Below are 22079 nucleotides of genomic sequence, written 5' to 3'. Positions count from 1 at the left end.
TTAATGGAGAAGTGAAATTGCGCATCATAAGAAATTATATGCCTGGGTGTTTGTCATATGCTTCCCGACACTCGACGATTTTGCGGAATCCACGCTATTCAAGGAAATTGAGAAACAGCAAAACTGAGGATGTTTGCGATTCAAAGCGGATTAAGACTTACGCCCCGTTTGACGGGTGCTGTTACGAGGACGTATAGTAATACAATCGTCAGCGCACCACCTGAAGTAAAAATGTCGTCGGCCGTAAGTAATTTCGCCGTGTCAAATTTCTATGTTGAATTACGTAAAAGGGAGATACGCAATTAACCTATAGAATAAAATATAGAATTATGTTGTAAAATTTATAGCATTTTTGTATACTCACTTTAAAACAGAAGTTTCAAAAAAGATATTAAATTGTAGAAAATTATCTTTTTTTATGTTTCATTACGAGAAAAGTTTCTTTTATTGAAAAAAGGTATGCTAAAGATGGCATTTAAGGATACAGATAAAATTGATAGAAAATTCAGTGCAACAATAAATGTTTCTTGTCACAGAATTCTATATTTGAATATAAAATGGATGTAGGTTAATGATGAATTTTGATACAGATTAATTTTTTATGTCTATTAACAAAGAATGAATTTTTATGTTACAGGAAAAAATATTTTCATTGTTCGGTATAGCTGGAGCGATACTGTTCTGGCCCATGTACATGGCTCCTAATTTCAAAAATTACGCTGAAAAGAAATAAGAATTAAATTTTTAATTTAGGAGTCTTTGAAGAGCATTATCTTAGATTGAAAGTTACGTAAAGATATGTTATTTATAGCATATATTATTTATAGCATATCCAATAGTATTGATGAATCTGTTGGAAATATATTGGGATCATCAATAAATATGTAAAGATAATTATTTATGTGATTTTGTTATTTTAAAATAGATCATATTATTCAATTGTAATCTTTCTTAAAATGAATGTTAGGATTCCTTTTAAATTTATTCTTATTAAAATTCCTATCCTTTTATGTAGAATGGACAGTTGATTGAAAAGTAACCAAAATAATGGTGACTTAGTAATTGATGTTATTTCATTCATAGATAATATACTTCAATTTTGTGAAAGAAGATATCTTAATTTACAGATTTAATATAATTTTATAATAAAATTTAGAAGTCATTTTTAATTATTAATTAAAATCCTATATAAATGCTTTTATTGAAGAAAAATAACTCAAAGTTAATTAGAATCTATTATTAATTTAAGAAAAGATTTATTTATGTGTGTCTTAAGTTTATATTGCTAATTAATTTTTAAAATATGTACAATAACATTAACTTATAATTTTTTAAATGATATGAAAATGATTATTTTAATAATTTTTTTTATATATTTCCTTGTAAGAGATTGAAGAGCAATCGTAACAATATGTTTTGTTAAAAGTATCATATTTACAAAAATGTATTTATTTATGAAATGAATTTATAAATGTATGTATTTTTTTTAATGAAAATCGCGAACCGCTGTTGAGTTATATATTTGTATTCATAATTTTGATTGCCTTGCAAAGAAAAAACTCAACAGTTTTGTTATAAAGATTAATCGGATTCACTTATATTTATCTGTCGATCAAATTGTTATTTTTGGCACATTGCATTCAATAATAAAAAAATACAATTTTATGAGAATTAAAAATAAAACAATTCGATGTTTAATGATGAATATGTAGCAAACTTTTGCGAAACTTTGTTAAAATATGCTTTCCAAAAAATTTATGATATATTTTACTGAGATCTCATCTCACTTCTTGTACATGTGATTACACAAAATTGATTTTATTTGCTGCTTCTCGTTATCGCCCTGTTTAGTAAAAATAATTGCTATCCATAAAAAATTATCTGAATACTATATATCATAATTATTTTTTAAATTGCGATCGTCTTAAGAAATAAAAAGAAGTTATGACCATTAGGTGAATTTCGATATCCACGAAGTAGGAATAAATATACTCGTTTTCTTTATAATACTACATAGCTTTTTATACATTTCTGTCAATATTCATATGTGAACATTGAATAGGGACATACTGCGAATTCCGGCTGGTGTTTACATTACAATTACACAAAGAATGTCGATTACATTCTTAACGCGTCTGTCGCTAAATTTTCTTGTTTCTTTTCTTCCTTTTTGGATTGAACGTCACTGGTGGTCTTTGTACCTCGCGTTCCTTAATTATACGGTCTACAAACTATGAGAGGAAGAAGAATCTGATCTGTTTATAGGCGAGAAAGGTCGTATTCAAAATAGCAATCATGAAATTTCGTACTCGGATAGCGATCTGACGTTATTTTTCATCGAAATGACGACAAATAATGTCAACTTGCTATCTATGTAATCTTTTCTTATAGCGTAAATGTGGGATTAGTAAAATGACTCGTATATAACAGAAGTACAATTGTTACATAAAAGTAATATCCATAAGTTGTAACTTTTTGCTCGTTGATATCTCATGAATATGACGTGGTTTATAGTCAACAATAGTTAAATACAAAATATTCAATAGATGTAATAATAGATGAAGACATATGTTATTGAAAATTGAAAATTGCTTTTTAATGAAATTGATGTATCAATATTTAAAAGTATAACACATAGGTAAAAAGAATTTTATTCTCTCTCCAGCTGAAATATTAGATTGCTTTAAAACAATTTTAAACAATCTTTTAATCTTTTTACAGGATGCAATTATATTTAAGAAAGATAAATTAATTCATTTTTTCACGTGAAATATTGTTCTATTCGTCAACTATCTATTACCAAACATTCTGTATATAATCGTAATATAGCATTATATAGGGCGTTTATATTTCTTTTTTAATATACTTTGCATCTGTGATGAAGTTTGATATTTCCCAAATCTTTATTGTTCTCTTCCTCGTCGTTAATGTCGATCAATAACTATGGAAGATAGCAAATCAATCAAATAACCTGATATTAATTAGTTATATAATTACAAACATATTCTATTCACGAAATTCATTCAATTTTACATCATATCGAATCTAATAATATTGGTAGCCAATATATTAATTTTACGTTTTGTTTTACTAATTGTAAGAATCCTACCAATTTAGGAGACAATTTAAAAATGTCTTATCAAAAAGTAAAACAACTGACATGATATCATCATTGATATTAATATTCCCTTGCTTTCGTAAGAAAAAATTGTGAATTCTTTTGTCGAGGAGAAAACCAAATTAAAATAGAATTTTTTTTAGCTCAAAATCATTTCGTACGAATTCTTATAGAATAAAATTTTGATATGAAATATAAAGAAATGTATATTCTTCGTATATTAGGATGTATATTCTAAGAATATCATCCTATTTTTTCATATTTCTCATTTGATCAACAAAAAAATCGATCGTGTGTAGTCTATAATATACCATAAGTTAATCTCTTTATTTATCACGGCTCGATTAATCATCCATTTTCATTAACTTCAAAAGTATAATATATAATTATCGGCTAATTGAGATCATACTTGTAAGATAATCTCATTACGGAATGTATCGTAATAATCAATACGAGAAGCTAACAATAAATATACATACATACATACACACATACATACATGTGTGTTTTTTTTCAAATCAACGACCAGATGTTGTATTGTTCAACTTGCTTCTAGTTAATGCCTTTATATAAGAAATATATTTATATTTATATTTCTTATATGTATTATTAATCTTTATTATTGCGCGTTGTGCACATGTGTTTCTTTGAGATAATTTTATCTAAGTATAGATGATTTAGATTCCGATTATTAAAAAAAAGTATCAGTAATCGTGAAAAATGTTTTTTTTTTTCCAATATATTTCGATTCTTGAGATCATTTCTTCCTTATACTCAACATTTGAAAATGACATCGCAGTGAGAAGAGTTACAAGGTAAATTTATTACAGAAGCTTTTATGTTTGTAACAATAATTTGAAATTAATTTCACCATAAAGTGACAAACGCGATAGAAAATCCAGATGCAGTGAGGGTGATCTTTCCTTTCCTTCCCTCTCTTTTTCTCTCTCTTTCTTACAGTTCGTGTATGAATGCAACATTGAACAGTAGCCTATTTATAATCTCGGATGCGGCTTAATTGCACGTGAAATGAATACAAAGCAACTGATTTTTAAGAATACTTTTTAACTTTTCATTACATCTTTTTTTTTAATAGTACATTCACGATAGGACTAATAAAGTCTTCTTCATTCTTCATGCGCATTTCCCATAAACTCACAACATACCGGTTGTAGCTTTTTTCTTTTCTCTCTTTTTTCTTTCTCACATTTTCACTTTCACTCTTTCTTTCTCTCTTTCATTCACACTCCCTCTCTCTCTCTCTCTGTCTCGCGAATCTTAAAATCTTACGAACTAAACAATTTGTTTCCCTATATAAACAGCATTTTATAGATAATCTACATCTTACGATCTTACAATAAAAAATACGAATCATGGGCGCAGGGCTTGGACAAAAAGTAATGACGTCTTCAAGGTGTTTGTTCATTAAAGGTAATGCGCTCTCTCTCTCTCTCTCTCTCTCTCTCTCTCTCTATATATATATATATATATATATATATATATATAGAGAGAGAGAGAGAGAGAGAGAGATATGGATCCTTCCTAAAAAGAAAAAAAAACAATCGATAAATACTGCCTGGGGCGAATGTGCTAAAGAACAATGAGTAAAGTTGTAATGAGTGCATCGTGCGAGCCAGTCCCATAAACCCACAGTATATACAATGTGATCGTCGTCAGACTTTCACCATATAGAATCACCGTTTAGATAGGCGATAGGGAATAGATAGGAATAACATTGCCCTGCCGTGAACGCGTGTACTTTGAAATTCTCATCCGCCTCGAAATAGAACACGAATAAAGACATCGATATTGCATAGCATTGTACCGTAATGACCAAACTAAGGCCCTCAAGGAGTTCAACTATAGCACGATCGTTACAACTATGCATGACGAACATATAATATGACAAAGTCTACATCTTATAAATAAGGCTTTTACGATTACTTGGCGGAATTTTAAACCTAATTATTTTTTATATGAATTTTCATACATGTTTCACTTTTTACGCTCCGATTATTGCTCGATCTTAAAATGCGATATTAGACGAAGCCGAAATTCTAAATTTCTATTAGTAAATTTATAATCGATTTGATGTTATCAATAAGTATCTTATAAATTTATAAAAACGACAAAGCTATAAAAAATTACGGAAAATATCACTCCAGTCAAAATTTCAATTTAGAACTTTCTCTGCTTTCCGAAATGAACATTTTTATCAATTCGGTCACTGAGACTTGAGATGATATTTTTCGCAATAAGAAACAAATACTAAAGAAAACATGTAGAGTCGATACAGTGACATTTTGTGCAACTTTTTTATAAGTTTATATAATGCTTGTTAGTAATATTAAATTAAGTATAAATTTAATAATAATATGAATTCATAATTCTTCATCTTCATCTTCGTCTAATATTGTGTTTTAAGAATGCGTAATCAATGCATAGAGAGATGGCCAAGAAAAATGGAATATGTATAAAAATAATTAGGCACGAGATTCCGTTTTCTAATTATAAAAGTCCTACTTATTGTCTTCATCTTATTTTATGAAAAATAAAATTGAATGTACTTTTAATTTAATTTAATTTTAATTTTAAAGTTCATTATTTTTGAACTGTAAAAGAGTTAAATTAGTTTTCAAGACGCATGATTTGCTAAAAATAATATAAAATGATTTGAGACAGCAAAATTTAAAATAAATATGCGACTTATGTTTGAGAAAGTTTGGCCATCACTTCAAATACAATTTGAGAAAATGAAGAAAGGCAGAAACGTACGTTTACAAAACATTGTCATGTAAAAAAAATCTTCTATAAAAAGAAACCCCCGTTATATGTCATTCTTTGTTTTTTAAAGAATTATTAAATTAACAATAAGTAATAAGTAATAAATAAGTAATAAAGATGAGATTTAGATATTTTTTCCATTATTGCACATCTTTCTAATTTGATATAGTATCTTTTCAGAAAAATAATTTTTTTTTTATGAAATCATACAAATAAATTCAGTTTGCTTGTATGAAAGTTCTTTTCACGTCTTATTTGCAACACATAATTAACTCAATCGCTTCGATTAAGATGTATTAATATTAATAATTGTTAGTCAATAACATTTGAGCTTAATCATAACATCGATAAGCGCTAATATATTGATCTCGATATATCAGGATTAGCTAAAAAATTGAATTTTTGTCGTCGCAATTCGGGCTCAATATTGATATGTTTTGGTTGATGGAGCATCCGGCTTTTGTTACCGCTCTCTAACGCCAATGTTCTCGCTGAATTTCAATCTGCAAACGCTTTTCGCATATACCAATATTCGGCGAAGAAATACAAGCAAAAATATTTTATGCTTTAAAAGTCAATCGCAGCAGGAAAGAATCAAGAGAAAAAGACTGGAGGCGGAGGGAGGACAGCGAAGAAAGACCGAAGGGAGAAAGAATTCCGGTATGGCACAGGTTTATGAGTCAGGCAGGTACTAATAACGATTTTGAAATGTACAAACATGATCGCTTCGCTTTGCAAACATATATGTGTATGTGTTTGGTATGAGCGCGCGCGCGCGCGCGCGCGCGTGTGTGTGTGTGTGTGTATGTGAAATAAATTAAATATATAGCTCGCGCTTTGATCGCACAAATTTCTGGCTTCTTCTCACGCAAATTTAACTACAGTAAGAACATTGCGTTATATATATATACACAGGGTTATGCATTTCGTAAATGTTACAGTACGATTAGTATAAGATAGTGTATCAGAAAGTGACACGCGTATGATGTGTGTGTGTGTGTGTGGGGTGTGTCTGTCCGTGTATCAGTGTCAGTGTCAGTGTCAGTATACAGAGAGAATCGTCTATGCATTTGCCGTAACGGTTTGATTGGATCTATCTACGATCGATACTCGAAACAGGCATGTAAATTCATAGCGTGGAATTATTATTCTTGGGTCTAACGAGAGCGACGTTCTAGGCCCAACAGATTCGCTTGGACGGGTAACACGAAGGGATGAGTGGGCAAGGGTGGGCAAGAGAAGATGGAATAATAAAGGGAGGACCAAGGGGACTCGACGAGAGGAAAGAAGGGAATATATATAACAGGAAATATATTTGAGTTTTCATTTCATCATAACTACTCATTAGAGATCCAATATTCTCTCTCTCTCTCTCTCCCTTTTTTCCTTCTCTCTCTCTCTCTCTCTCTCTCTCTCTCTCACACACTCCTTCTCTCCCTTTCTCTATCTCTTCTCTAATAATCTTATATTCCGGAATACTAAACTCTCAAAGTGGCGTCATATAATATTACTTCTTTTTAAATTCATGATAATAAAGTTGTCTATTCGTATGAGAGTTTAACTGCGCGCCAACGTGTCTCATACCGTCGCGCGTGCATGCCGAGACGCGTGCGTCAAAACGCGGAACGTGCACATCAACGTGCACACGCGACTTTGATAATAGTATGTATATACAGTCTGTTGAAAGAGAAGAATACAAATGCTTAATGGGTGAATGTATTCTTTGTCCGATTCGAAAGTGATCGTTTCCAAGCCAAAGTTGCATTGTATTCAATAGTTATTTATATATTTTGAACGTATCGTATAAAACTTTCTCGCAGAACGCAAACGAATGAAAAAGTCACATTAAAATTATTGTGAATATATATTCGTGTAAAATAGTTTTAAATATTTATACTGAATTATCGGTACGTTGGTATGATGTGAATAGTCTTTGAAAATTTATCTCAAATTTACATATGTTCACATAAAATTAATATATTATTCTAATCTACATTTTATTACACTATTATATTTAGTTTTAATAAAGCTTATGCGCATTAATGGAATTCAATATGTTATTTGAGAATCAATATATACAAAGATGAAATGTGATACTGAATTAATTTTTCGCCAAAAGATCGATTATCAAATTTTCAAAGAATATACTCGTTTTCGCATTCTTTTTTTCCAACATTCTGTACACGCGAGGAATCTCTGATCAATCTCGCATTTGTTCGACGATAAATACCGCATGAATAGTTCAATACCGACTGAATTTAAAAAAATATTCCAAGTCCAGTGAATACATTGTATCCCTTATCAATCTTAATGTGTCTATTGACATTACACCGAATAAGACTTCTCGTAAAGCGACTTATCCGCTTTTCGCAAGCGGACGATATCTCGCCTGAAAATTAATTACTGCGAAATTTTCTCGCGTATAATTATCTTTACCACAATTAACTACTAACGCGTTTTGAATATCGTCGACAAAATGCATGATTGATTAGAAATAACCTGTATATACATATTATATATTTATATATATATATATATATTTATATATAACATATAATCGCTACCTGCATATCACAACATAAATTTTATTTTCTCTTCGATTCTCTCGCGCTTCGTCTCTCTTTCGCTCTCTCATTCGCTCCTTCTTTTTCTTTTTCTCTCTATGTCTCTTTCTCTCTCTCGAACGCGATACATTCAATTTACGCAAGCATGCACACAATCCCGTCTACGTAATTATTATAATGCTGCAGTACTGTGATAGTGGTTGAGTTTCTAAGCATTGTAGCGCCGTTCCAGGATGCGTTTCGGATATACGCTTAGAACAGATGTAGTCTTTCGCGCTACTCGGTTCCTCTACCTGGAAATTCTATTCGTCTTATCGTGCGTACACATAAAACTTCTTATGTCGGACAAACGAAATGAGATTACAAATATTCGCAACAAATGTGTAATTGTTCGAATTATCCTCCTCCGATGTCGGTTGCTCTAATACCGAACGGTGCTCCAACTATGATTAACTAAACGATAGTTACAGTTAGTTGTTGATTAACTTTCGTAGAACCTTCCGATTCTAGTTTTGTTTCGCGGGATGAGACGGATGTATGATTGAATTAAACTAATTTAGGTCAAGTCGAGGGCGAATAATCAGGACTTAAGTTAACTAAGGAAATTAACAAAAGTTAATCGACGTTAACCGAGAGTGTTAACCCAGTTTACAGATAACGTCTTTCCTTCTTGCGATATTACAGCTATAGTCACAATCTAGGAAAAGACAGCGCATCGCCGATCAAAATTTAGTTAAAGCTGTTAACTAAATTTACGATCATTCCCTTTCTTTGATATTATAACTACAGCTATTTAATCTAGAAAAAGACAAGGAATTCTTAAGCAAAATTTAATTAAGATCGCTAACTGTATGGTTATTTCATTTACATTCTAACAGCGTGAACGTTGTAGAAATGAAGAAATATCGTCACGCAAACTTAACCAGTGTAGTTAATTAAATTTATTCAGTTAACTTTTTAGTTAACTAAAATTTAGTCAAGTCAATTAATTAATTTTATAAACGAACATATTCCTTCTCTCTTTTTCTTTCTTCTTCGACATTACAACGCTGCAGTCATCAAGTTGGATAAGAAAAGTAGCTGATCAATCCTTGATTTAAGCTGTTAATGAAATTAATGATTGATCCTGAAATCCTTTTCATGTCCATCTATATATCACAACAAGAGCAATAACATCCGAAGTAACGTCGTTAATCGAAGTTAGTCGACCATCGCTATCGGCTCAACTTGGCCAGAGATCTCTCGGCAAACTAATCGTTGTGCCAACAACGATCCGACCTCTCTTAACGGAGCACGCTATCTATCCGCTCTTCTTCTCGAACAGATTTCCCTCGCGAGGGCATATTGATCGAGCACGCATTACCGCCTACCAAACGAACCGAAATAAGCGATCGGCGGAACGACGTGGGGGATTCATTCATCGAGGAAACGGGAACGCATCGTTACAGCACACGTCCCTCGCTTGCGGTCCTCACTTTTTCTGTCTCTTTTTCATAATCTTTCCTTTTCCCTCTTCTTTGACAATTCGTCTCTCGTGCTACACTGCTCACGAGCTCAGCCACTAACGATTATACATCAGCACAAAATCTTAGAAACCATGGCTCAATGCTGTAGATGAGCCCGCGGTCGTCCATGCCGCACGCCCATTCGCCACGAAATCCACCACCGACGTCGGCGATGGCCACCCGGACGACTTAGAGTATACAGCAGGACGCCGAGCAGCAACTACTCCCGCCGCCTTTACTTTTCTGTCTCTGATCTGCAACAGAATCGCGCATGTATGGTTTACTCATATGCCCCTACAATGCAACGTTCTACCATACATTGATTTGTATCGCGAAATCCGGATAGATCAGTCTACAGGCAATGTAAGAATGTGCAAAAACTGCATATACATTATGCATATGCATAATATAATATTAATGCATTAAACAGACTCAGGTTATAATAAAATAATTCCTTGAAATTTAAAATGAAGGATTCATTAATCACTACAAACTAAATTATCAAAAAATCATTTTTCCCTAAAACTTTAGCTTGTATATAATAATTAATCATCTTTCCTGCGTATGTAATTAACTTTAATAAAAGTTCTAATTGTCAAACACTATTAAAGATAGTAAAAGATTTAAATAATAAATAAATAAAATAAAATCAATAAATACACCAGTACATAAATAAAATCATTTGTATTTCGATCCTTTTCTCTGCCACTTTATTTATTTCCAAATTAAAAATTTTATTTTTTAATTCATGTTAGATATTAATATATATTATATATTTATATCTAAAATTTGTATAAATATTAATTGCATTAAAGAAATTAAATATTATATATTTTTTATTTTCATTTCTCGACAAAGAAAATATTAATTTTAAAATATAAATTTTACAATAGATATTATAAATAAAAATATTAAACTGTTAAATTATTTTTGCAAGAAAATGAGATAAAGTTATATAGACACTTCCCACTTATAATTAATGTTCTTTTGTTGAATTCCATTTAAATGTCAAATGCAATATTATCATTTTTTTTTGAGTGATAGAATATGTGTTATGGTTTTTTAAATTTAGACATAAATAGAATTTTTCAAATTCATTGCATTTTTGATAGTTTGGTATAAACGATAATTGTATAATACTTGATAATTGATAATCGTATCATACAATAATAATAATAGATATGCTATATAAAATGAAAATATACAACGGTATTGGAATTAGCAAGGATAAGGATTGGAAAAACTCACGTTGATTTAAGGATTAAGAAAGTGTCTTATAGTTGATGTCACATTTCGGGATCATCGGGCGGGATATACATGTATTCACCATTAGGAAGAATACCTAAAAAAATAATATAATAATAACTGTTGGTTTTTCTTTTATTATTAATTGATTTAACAACCTATTCAAGAAATCAATATTTTCAATTTAACAGGATTAATGTCGGCCTTAAGAATCAATTAAAGAGGTAATATAAAATAATAATTTGAACTTGTACTAAAAATAATACAAAATATGCAAGATATTTATGTTTAAATTTCGTAATATCGATTATTCAAAATTGATAAATTTAATTTTTGCACATAAAGCCTTTATGAATTATTATTAATAAATATGGATATATAAATACAAATATAATATTAATTAAAATCTCTGACATACAAATAGCCATAATTTTAATATTATTTAATCAATTAATATTAATTTATTAAATTAATAGATATTTATTTAATAAATTAATGAATGCCGAACTTTCGATTTTTCATCGATTTTTTTTTCGAATGTCTGACAAACACGCGGAAATAATGATGCATTTCCTACAAACTTGACGTTGCAGTCCGCGTGGTGATGTACAAACCACGTGAAAAAGCCAATTTAGAAAGGAGGAAACCTCCTCTGTATTATAAAGTTGCGGCGTATTGTTGCAAAGTTGCACAATGCGTCGCTCCTCGACGATTATCTTCTCCGTCGATCAAAGCTAATTATTAACTATCTGCCCGTATTTTATCCATTGCACTTGCCGTCGCATCGATTAATAATTAATCGTGAACGGACGGCAAAATTGATGTCGCGATATAAGACAAAAAAAAGGGAGACAAATTGCCGGATTTTGAGCAGTGTATATATAAAATTGTTCATCAATGTTGAATTAAGAATCGTGATCAACGATTCATTAGGAAAGCTCGCAAAAGCGGAAGTATGCATGCCGGAAGCAGTAGAGAAATTGCAGGGGAATGCAACGAGAAGTGCATTTTACGCGAGATTATACAGACTGTGTGCGAATAATAATGACGGTATTACACAATGAGAAATTGGTGGTCACCTATCATCTGATGAGACGATTGATTATGCAAATTAATATTCTAACTTTCACTGGTCGCACAGTAACCTATGTTAAATCGAAGAAGAATGCATACGATCGCGGCGTTTATTAGTATACTTGTGTATCGCGAGATAAATGCCAGAGTATATTAGAAAGTTTATATAAAGCGTGAATCAAGGAAAAATTTGAAGAAAAAATAATATTATTCTTATACTGATGAAAGTATTCAGACGAACATTTTTTTAGTTGTAAAATTAGAAAGATTTATCGCGTGACTGAAATAAAAAAAGAAATATTTAATGGAATTAATTTTTTAATATTATAAAACTAGAATAAATTTTATTCTTATTATATTTGTATTAATTCAAAGTAAATTTCATTTTTACATGTTTTTCAATTTAATACCTTTGTGTAATATTATAACATTCAAAACAACTTTGTATTTTAATTTGAGATTTTGTAAAATATCATAAAATTTCAGAAAGTATGACAAAGCTTATTTTTCGATATTTTAGATTAAAAATATACTCGAAAAATTTTGGTTCTTAATTTTACATTCTTGTCCTTTTGACCCTTCCCTATAAATCGTTAGTTCACGACTAGATAAAGCTAATCGATATAATTCCGTTATAATAAATCGATGGAATACGACATTTTCGCTATAACAAAGTGTGATTAAATCGCCACGTCTAATACGCGGCTTGATGTAACGAACTTTTGGTGTAATAAATTCAATTTGGAGATCCACGGCGGCAGCTCGTTGTAACGAGATTTTACCGTAATAATTACGCAAGCGCGTCACGTACCGATGCGATAGATTTAGTTTAGTATAGCGAATAAACAAATTTAAAGAACGATAACGAGTGAAGATTTAACTGGATATTAACAAAATTACGGTAGAGTATGCGCAGCGTGTTTTTGTACGAGATGCAGAGAATTAACTCTTTTATCTGGGAATAATTTATTTTCCTCCAGAGATTCTATGATACGTAAAAATATTATGCATACATAAAAATGTAATAAATAATTATAATATATATTAAATTAAAAAACAAAAATCAAGTTTTTATATTGTTTATCTTGAAATTTCTTTTAAACAACAACGTTAATTGTGGAAATTAATGATTGTTATAATCTCTCGGTTATTGTAGATGATGGTCGGTGCAACAATTTTCAGCAATTTTAATAAATAATATTTATCGAATTTTAATGACGAGTTCAGATATAGATATATATATATATATATATATATATATATATATATATATATATATATATATATAGACATATGCGTTATGCAAATAAGAATTAACATAATGTAATAAAAAGCAGTTATATATTGAAATTTAATTTTATGATCTATAAAGGTATTTCTATTTTGATTCTACGACAGTTTTATTTTTACACCGAAATAGAATTGGCAAATGCATAGCTGAAAAAGAAAATTTTTGCGCATGTCTGGTTTTGTGACGTCGGGGAAGTGGAGGAAAATGCATACAAGAAGTTTCATAACGGCCTCCACGGAGAAGGAGATAACGTGATTGCATCTCACGAATTTACCTTGAGAATTAGGCTCCGGAAGATTCTCCCGCGGCACCAGATGCATCACCGTGGTTTTTCCGAAGGGAAGCCCAAGAGCGCCAAGCGTGACATTGCTGTGCAGGAAACGACCCTGGTAGATTAGCCGCAGGATCTCCGCTTTGGCGACCGCCTCCTCTGCCCAGTCTGCAACACGAAGATAACATTTGCGGGATCCTTCTCTTACCAGTTCAATCCAACAATTTGCGAAAAGTTTCCGAGAGTTACCAAAACCTCTCGAATCTCGAAAAGGTGTCGCAGACACTTCCAGAAGATATTTATAGCAAGGGCAAGTCTGAGATGAGAAGAAAATATAAATCTTCCATCATCAAGATTGATAAAATTTTCAAGTTCTTATCTTTATTAGAGAGTCAATTTATCATTTAATATTCTGAACTCTTAATCTTTTTGTATCAAAAATCTTTTATTACAAAAAGGCTTATTTTGTGTTTGCTATGACTTTTAAATTTTTTACATTCTAACGAAAAAAAAAACGATAAAATGTTTTCAAAATTATTTCAATTTTCGAAACTTCCAATTAATTACATGCTTACGCGCATATAATTTTATCAATTTTTTATTGTGTTCTGAATTATTTATTTTTCTTAACTCAAAAAATTTCTGAATTAACAAGGAAATTTTAATAAATTCTCAACTGCGTTTTACAATGATTTTGCAAGTTTACTATCGTGATGACACATTGGTAATTAATGGTAATAATTGCGGATGGCATCATATGATAGATCCTGCTGTTATTGCAATTATGGCAACGCTAATAAAATGGATTGGTGCAAGGTTCAGAGTTTCGAAACGGCAATGACTAACTCACCTTCCGGCCAATTTTCAAACACATGGTGCGCTATATCGCCCGCGGAATCGCTTGGACTGAATAGGAACTCTTTTGTCTTGCCACTGACGAGGATGAGGCGTAGATTTATCTGCAATGCATAAAATTATATATCACGTTGAGAGAAGAAGAGAAAGTAAAAGAGAGAAAAGAGAAAGATGAGAGGTCAATTATTTCAAAAAGGAGAGATTAATTACACAAATAGAACAATTTTTATAGACATGTTTAATTTTTTTATCGTTAGAAATTTAAATCATACATTATTAATATAATCTTTATAAAAATAAATTTATACACAAATTAAATTCCACTTATTTATTTTATTAAAACGTCAAATTTAGTACAAGTAGTCATATTTATGTAATAACTTAGTAATATCATATTTTACTTCCATGTATACGTGGAATTTCTAATGTCTAAAAATGTTAGAGATATTAAGTATATAAAGTTTATTATACTTCTCGAGATAAATCAAATAAAAATTGCGGTAGATCCGATGTTCACTAAAAATGGACATCGACCAAATATACATTCCTCGACTTTCGAAACTAGTGTGCGGCACTAGTTGTGCGCCGGCAAAATTACCGGGGACAGTTGTCCTACGGACAAACGCAAATTCAATTAACGTCAGGTAAAGGGGTGTGAAGATCGGGCAACATAAATAATTAGCAGCGACAACGATGAAGCTGGACCGGCGTGCGCGCTCGGAGGGCCCGGCCAATCCGCTCGTAACCCTTTGCGGTCTCCGTGGTCACGACAATCCGCTGTTAAAGCGTTAAATCATCGTCCCCGAGCGGTGCGCATTATCGTCCAGCCGCACGCGAGACTTCCCCTTGGCATTGCGGAATTTTCGCGCCGGAGGCTGGTCGGCCGGCTAACTGTATTGTCAAGTGCATAGCGGGTGAGCACGTAACAAAAACTACACGCACCAAGGGATCTACGAATATTTATTTTTACTCCCACTTATATCCGTTTTACCTTTTTTCATAGACATTGCCAATTTGATCACCTTTCCGTAAGGGAACCCTTCCAGATTTGCGAATACCAAGCGAGAGTGGACTGTGAGCTTCGAGAAGAATGGAATTTCAACGGTGATACGCATTTTTCGTGCGCTCGGTATGAAAATTGTACGAATAGGGATGGAAATTTTAGAACCGATTTTTCCTCCCGGAAGATAAAATTCTTGTGGAAAGTCCTCGATGTCGTTCCGCATAATTTCTCAATTTTTCAGGACTAAATATATCAACAATGTCGAATTGTTATATAAATAGAATTCCTGATTTCTATTCGTATAGTTTCTTCTACACTATTGATTTTTTTACTTCAAAAAATTCTTTTGACTATGGTTTATTTTATATTATGTGCGTAAATGTATATGTGTGTTAACTTGCTGTTGTGAATCTAAATATAATTTCGTCTATTCATCTATGAAATTATTTTACCGGAAATTGTTTTTAGTCTGTGAACAGTGGATGATTAAAAAAAAAAAACTAACAAAAAAACCATGAATTCTATATTTCTATACTCTGATGGAAAAAGACCGTTTTGTATCAAAGCTAATAGTTAAACTTTTGTTCAAATTATAAGATTATCCACAAAATTACACTGCAGATATAGCGTAATGTAAGTATTTGGCAAACAAATAATTTATTATTTAAAATAATACTTACATATATTCCTCAAAATAAAGAGCATACTGTCCGCCGTTTCTTTCCTTGAATTTTTATTACTGACGACACAATAAAACGTAAGAATAAAGAATGACGACATGCTGCAGACAAGAACAATACGTTTTTCAAAGTGCTCTGAACCTCAATCCCGCTCTGTTATCTTTCAATATACTGATAATAAGATTGATTTTCCATGCATCAGCGATTGTGGTGACTAGTTTTGAGCTTCATTCGAGTGCAAATTGCCACAGGTTTATTCACAAGCGTTTTCTATCGATCGAGTAGTTGAAGAGACTCAACCAACCGTTTCCTCAATTCGCTCATTAAAATCTAACGTGAGTAAATGAGAGAAAGAAAGAGAGAGAGAGAGAGAGAGAGAGAGAGAGAGAGTGTGTGTGTGTGTGTGTGTGTGTGTGTGTCAAAGAGAGAAAGAAGAGCACTTCACTTTTGCTCTGTGCATGATTTAGAATTTTAGGCTCACCGAGCGTGCACAGAGGAAGTGGTTCTCTCTCTGATGCGAGTAACAGACTCTCGGAATCCTCCAAATCTACGTGTGCGAGTCCGTGAAAGGACGCGAGAGGGATTTTCATCGATATATGTCCGAACTTCAAAGGGACTTATTTATGTGGTACCGGTCGATTATTCGAGTCACGTGCTCGAGATCGCCTTTCTGTCTGCATCGCCAAATCTTCGCGTTCGAAAGTTCCGTTCCTTAATCGTTTCTCACTTCTCTATGCACAATATACGAGTTGCGAGAATATATTTGTTCCATTTCTACGTTCTCTCTATACGTTACCTCTTAAATTTGTTGCAATGCCATTTACATAAGTTATTATTTAGAAATCTGTTTTATCATATATTTCACGATGAAGCTCCGATAATAAATAACGATTGGAACGAGAAACGATTCAGGTTTCAGGTAGAGGACAACTTCGAAGTGTCATAAAAGTGAGTTGATGGTAATCGCAATATTCTTAATAGGTCAGTTTGTATAACGGACACAGTTAACTCATCCGTGCAGGTACCATCACCTGAATATCTAGCGATGCGAATCTATAAACGATGTCACCACGGTCCCCGTTTAATATTTCGTTTCTATCGTCACGCACCAAGTCTGACCGAAACTTTCGCTGCTTTCACCTCGTGGAAAAAGCGCAACGAATAGGTCTCATTTGCAAAAAAGAACAGCCCATATTTTAAAGAATTAATTCTGTTCAATAATTTTCAAAAATAAATATTGGGAATGCTGATATAATTAATTAAAAGATGACAAATATAATCATTTTAATCGTAAATTTGTTTGAAATTAAATATTTGTATTATATGCATACGTATATTAAAATAATATAATAATCCTTTATAAAAAAGGAGATGTTAAGTCGATTACTCGCATTTCTCGAAGTTTATTGTTGCCGCTTTTCCGCGATGCTGATTGATTTTTTTGCTGCGCTAATTTCGTGAGTTACTGTCAATTTGTAAATGACGGGCGAGGTTAGTAGCGAATGAAACTTTGAATCGATTTTAAACAAGGAAATATAAGATGAACAAGACTGAATGAGTTTCTATTTTTCATCACGATGGTATGTCGCTATTATTAACGAATAATATAAAAATATATAATATGAAAAGCTTAGTGGCGCGCGCGTAGTGTTACGTTCTAGTTAATTAAAATCGAGATTGAGATACCAATATATTTTGTTGATAGAATCATAATTAACTTTTATTTCTGTAGTATTTATAAATCATCGAATTAATGTCAATGAAAGATGATCAATTTCACTTCCAAATATGTTAAATCTTTTCAGAAAATTTTGCTATTATACTATTATACTTTCACTGACCAATCAACTTTCTAATTATCGTTCCAACTATAAATGACAATATTAATTAAAAATGACGCCATTAGCTATTATTATTATTAGGAAATGTGTTTCAAAGCATTTCCATATACTGAAAACATCATAAAAATTTTATAAAGATGTTTATTATTTCTAATGTATCACAAAAATATTTTTCTACATTATTAATTAAATAAAAACTACAGCATATTATATGTATTTTTTATGGTACGTATAAGTTGAACTTTATTCAAATCTACGAAAAGGTTAAGCGATGACTTAAGAATGTTAAGTGCAGATGCTATAAAAAAGCCGGGATAAATCTTTGAGAGAATGTCGGTTGGCGGATAATCGCTTTAAGACCTGAGTTCGACACGCAACTTCGCGATGAGTTTCACTAACTTATAATCTTAAAAGTGGGATCGCCTTAAATTAACCTAGCGGATAATAGTCAGAGCTCTATCGGTCGCTAAGTTGCACGTGGACTTGAAAAGTATAATGAACGTCTCACTGTCTTTCTAATGAAATGGATAAGTGGATTAAGGAGCTAACGTCATTTATAAGACAGAATCGTAGGCCGACGCAATTTTTTTTTCATCACCAGATCGTATCGTTCAGCTCGCGATTTCACTTGAAAATAATGTCATGTAACGGCGTATACTCTTCTCATCATTAAAATATAGCTTGATAATTATAAATCACAAATTAAAACTCCATTTATGTAAGCCCGGATTTATACATCATTCAAGTGTGTAAATAGAAGATTTCGTTCTCCACTTTTATACTTCAAATTTGATTCCTGGAAAAGAATCTTCTTCTCTAAAATACCTTTTATCGCTCACTGAATTATTAACACCATTGAGAAAAATATATTCACGAAGCTTGATCGGTCTATCTCAAAATTATCTTTCATCACACGTATAATTTAATTTTTCCAAATTGCTAAACGCGTTAATAGACAGGTATAGCGGCAGCACGGCGGCAGATTGACATGCGATATCGCGATACCGTTACGCCATGGAGGTTTTATGGGGGACGCGTAATGAAAAGGGAAGGCGACGAGCAAGGATGGGAAGGCGGGGAACGAGGAAGCCGGGAGAAGAAAGAAAGCGGAATTGGGCTAATCGCGAATGTGTGTTCGCTGCGATGGGTTTACCTTGATTTTGCGAGCGCGGGCGCTCGACTCGCGTCACGAGGCGAGGTCACGCCGACCGGATAACCAGGTCATTGGGGCATTCGGTTACACGAGGACCGCGAGTGGAACTATGCGCATATGCATGTAGAACAACCCACATCTCTCTCTCTCTCTCTCTCTCTCTCTCTACATGCACCCGCGTCCTTCGCTCGCATCACGTATCGAAGGACTTTAAGTTTTGACGCAAACACGTAATAACGAAAGCGCGCGCATGAGCGCGAATCTATCTATCTCTCTCTCCCTCGATTCAGACACAGCAAAATGCAACGGCGTTCCTCAAGGTCCTTCCCTTCCGCCAAAATCGGCAAGGAAATTTGGGACGTAGAGAGTGAAAAAAATTCACGATTTTATTTCTTCCTCGGAATAATTTTCCGGTAAAAAGGAAAACACTACTGAATGAATAAAGCGTTTTGAAATAATGTTTCCGTTTCGCACAAAGTTATTCTAAAAAAAATAGGCGGATCTCTCCTACAGCCATTGCATGGAAAATTAATTTCAAGCAAATATTTAATAACAAAATATAGTGTGTCGGAATTCGGTCAATGTGAAGTTGGCATCTCATTTCCACAAATCAAGAGTTTCATTGATAGATTTTGTTTGTACAGTTTTTAATAAATTATAATAATAATTTCATCAATTTGATAAAAAAAATCAAAATATATAAGATGTCAATTTCTTCAATCTCAAGATACGCAAAAAATCAATTAAGTTGAGTTTTATAATTTTCCTGGTAAACTTTAACAATAATTTTACTTACACTATTTTTAAATAATTTTTAAATCTAACTGTGACATTTCGTTCCTATAAAATGCAATGCTGGCAGTTTCAAATGATTTTTTAATAATTCTCGACATTTTCATCTAGTTCTGGTTTTGCTATATTTTAACAATAATTCCGTTTATTAATTATTTCTAAACACGCTTTCAATCTGATCGCTGGCATTGTATACTTTCGAGAGATGGGCTCCGTGTAATTTTTTTCTCAATTTCTCTTCTCTGTGTGTATGTGTGGAGAAGGGAAATTGAGAAAAAAATTACAAATTCAAATATTTATACAGAATACAATAAATATGAAACAAAGATAGAATTAATTAATTAAGTATAATTAATTAATAAGGTGATTAACATTAATAAAAGTAAAAGATCAAATAAATTAAATCTTATTTCTGATGAAGTTCTCTCCCGACATTGTTGCAAAAATTAAATTAAACGCCGTTATAATGAAAGAAATTGTTTGTCATTTGAGACGAGTGCGAGACAAAGGCATAAAGTCATGCGAGAAACGGGTTCAATCTAGATGTTTTTCCCTCTCAGAGAAGGAGCAAAAGACGAGGAGGAGCAGCAGCCGTCTGGCTCCGACCTCGCATTTCTCATCGCGTGGAGGCGCCGCGCCGACGAAGTTGCCGGAAAATCGGCACTATCTACCATTTTGTCTATATTCATATATAAAGATATCACGCTACTATCATTATTCTTGACAACGACGGACTCCTCGATTCTTCATCAATGAAAATTCAAGAAAACGCAATTACATAATAACTTAATTTACCTACTTTAGGTAAAAGTTGGAGGATTTTAGATAATCTGAGACGAGTTTTCCTTAGCATATTATCGATGAAAGAGAAAGGAGAAAAATAACAATGAGAACAATGAAAACGTCGAAACGTTGAGATAGAATCGTTTATGTGTTAAAATGTAATGATGAAAATATAAAACGTATTATGGATTAAATTTTACATATCGACTTGACCGCATCGAGTGTTTCTTACGACAAATCTGCTTTGCTCAACGAATTAGGGATACGAGAACGGTTGGAGTCCGCATATATGTGTACGCTCGCGCACGCAAGATCATCTCATACATATTTTCCGAGATGGGTCAACGAGATACCGGAAATTATTCAGATGGAACGTAGGTCTCGCAGCAAGTATACCTGCAAGCCGAAGCTGACTCCGCCTTTCCGTCTGGCGACTGAAGAAATGTCTTGTATGATGATCTTGTATGAATATCTTACTCGTCTTCTCCTCTCGTTACGATCACGGCGGGGTCTTCCTTTATCGAGAAAACGAGAAACGGAGTCGCCTCTCCACCGAAAGTCATCCGGCATCGCGTTCCAAGATTGTCATTTCCGGCAAATCGAATTCCGTCACTCGGTAGGTCATCTCCCAATTTCGTCGGGAATAAAATCAAACAGGCAGCTGTATGCGCTAATATCAAAGTTAATCTGACGACTGTATTAACTTACTGTAAACACTTGAAGATATTAATTGACCAACATTTCAACGGAAATGTAATCCTCTCGATAATAACGGATTAATTAACTCGCCAAATTGCTCGGTATTATATTTGTTGATACGTATCGTAAATACTAAATATAATAAACCTAGTATTCTCCTTTTTGTTATTTATTAAATTTTAATATATATAATAATGTTTTTATGAAAATGTATTCATTATTAAATGTTTAATTTCCGGCACACATATCTCCTTAAATATATAAAATATGTAACAATCAAGTAACAATAAGCACAATCAACGCCAGTTAAATCGCTAATATTACTGTATCTGGATAAAAAAAAAAAAACTTTTTCATCCAGACGATAATTCTTCGCAAAAATTTCAATTTTCTGATTAATTCCTCTCATCTTTGCATATAT

At 32.4% G+C, this 22079-nt stretch overlaps 1 protein-coding gene and 1 long non-coding RNA gene across 2 annotated transcripts in view; one reads left to right on the top strand and one right to left on the bottom strand.

The window, feature by feature from the left end:
- Positions 1–8: 8 nt before the first annotated feature.
- Positions 9–897, top strand: LOC148934981 (uncharacterized). Its single transcript, XR_016140819.1, has 2 exons — positions 9–243; positions 638–897. It is a non-coding gene; the product is annotated as an uncharacterized LOC148934981 (long non-coding RNA).
- A 3024-nt stretch (positions 898–3921) lies between these two features.
- UBL3 (ubiquitin like 3) overlaps positions 3922–22079 on the bottom strand; it is a 44721-nt gene continuing 26563 nt past the window's right edge. Inside the window, exons 2-4 of the mRNA XM_011649691.3 lie at positions 14703–14811; positions 13856–14020; positions 3922–10225 (exon numbers count right to left, since the gene is read on the bottom strand). Of these exons, the coding sequence (XP_011647993.2) occupies positions 10161–10225; positions 13856–14020; positions 14703–14811 (339 nt within the window). The 3' untranslated portion in view covers positions 3922–10160. The remainder of the gene's footprint in view (positions 10226–13855; positions 14021–14702; positions 14812–22079) is intronic.

Source organism: Pogonomyrmex barbatus, unplaced genomic scaffold (genome assembly GCF_055798465.1).
Source record: "Pogonomyrmex barbatus isolate J1 unplaced genomic scaffold, ASM5579846v1 scaffold7, whole genome shotgun sequence".
Lineage (NCBI taxonomy): Eukaryota > Metazoa > Arthropoda > Insecta > Hymenoptera > Formicidae > Pogonomyrmex > Pogonomyrmex barbatus.
The sequence above is the reverse complement of the archived record's forward strand: the minus strand, read 5'-3'. Positions and strand labels throughout refer to the sequence as shown.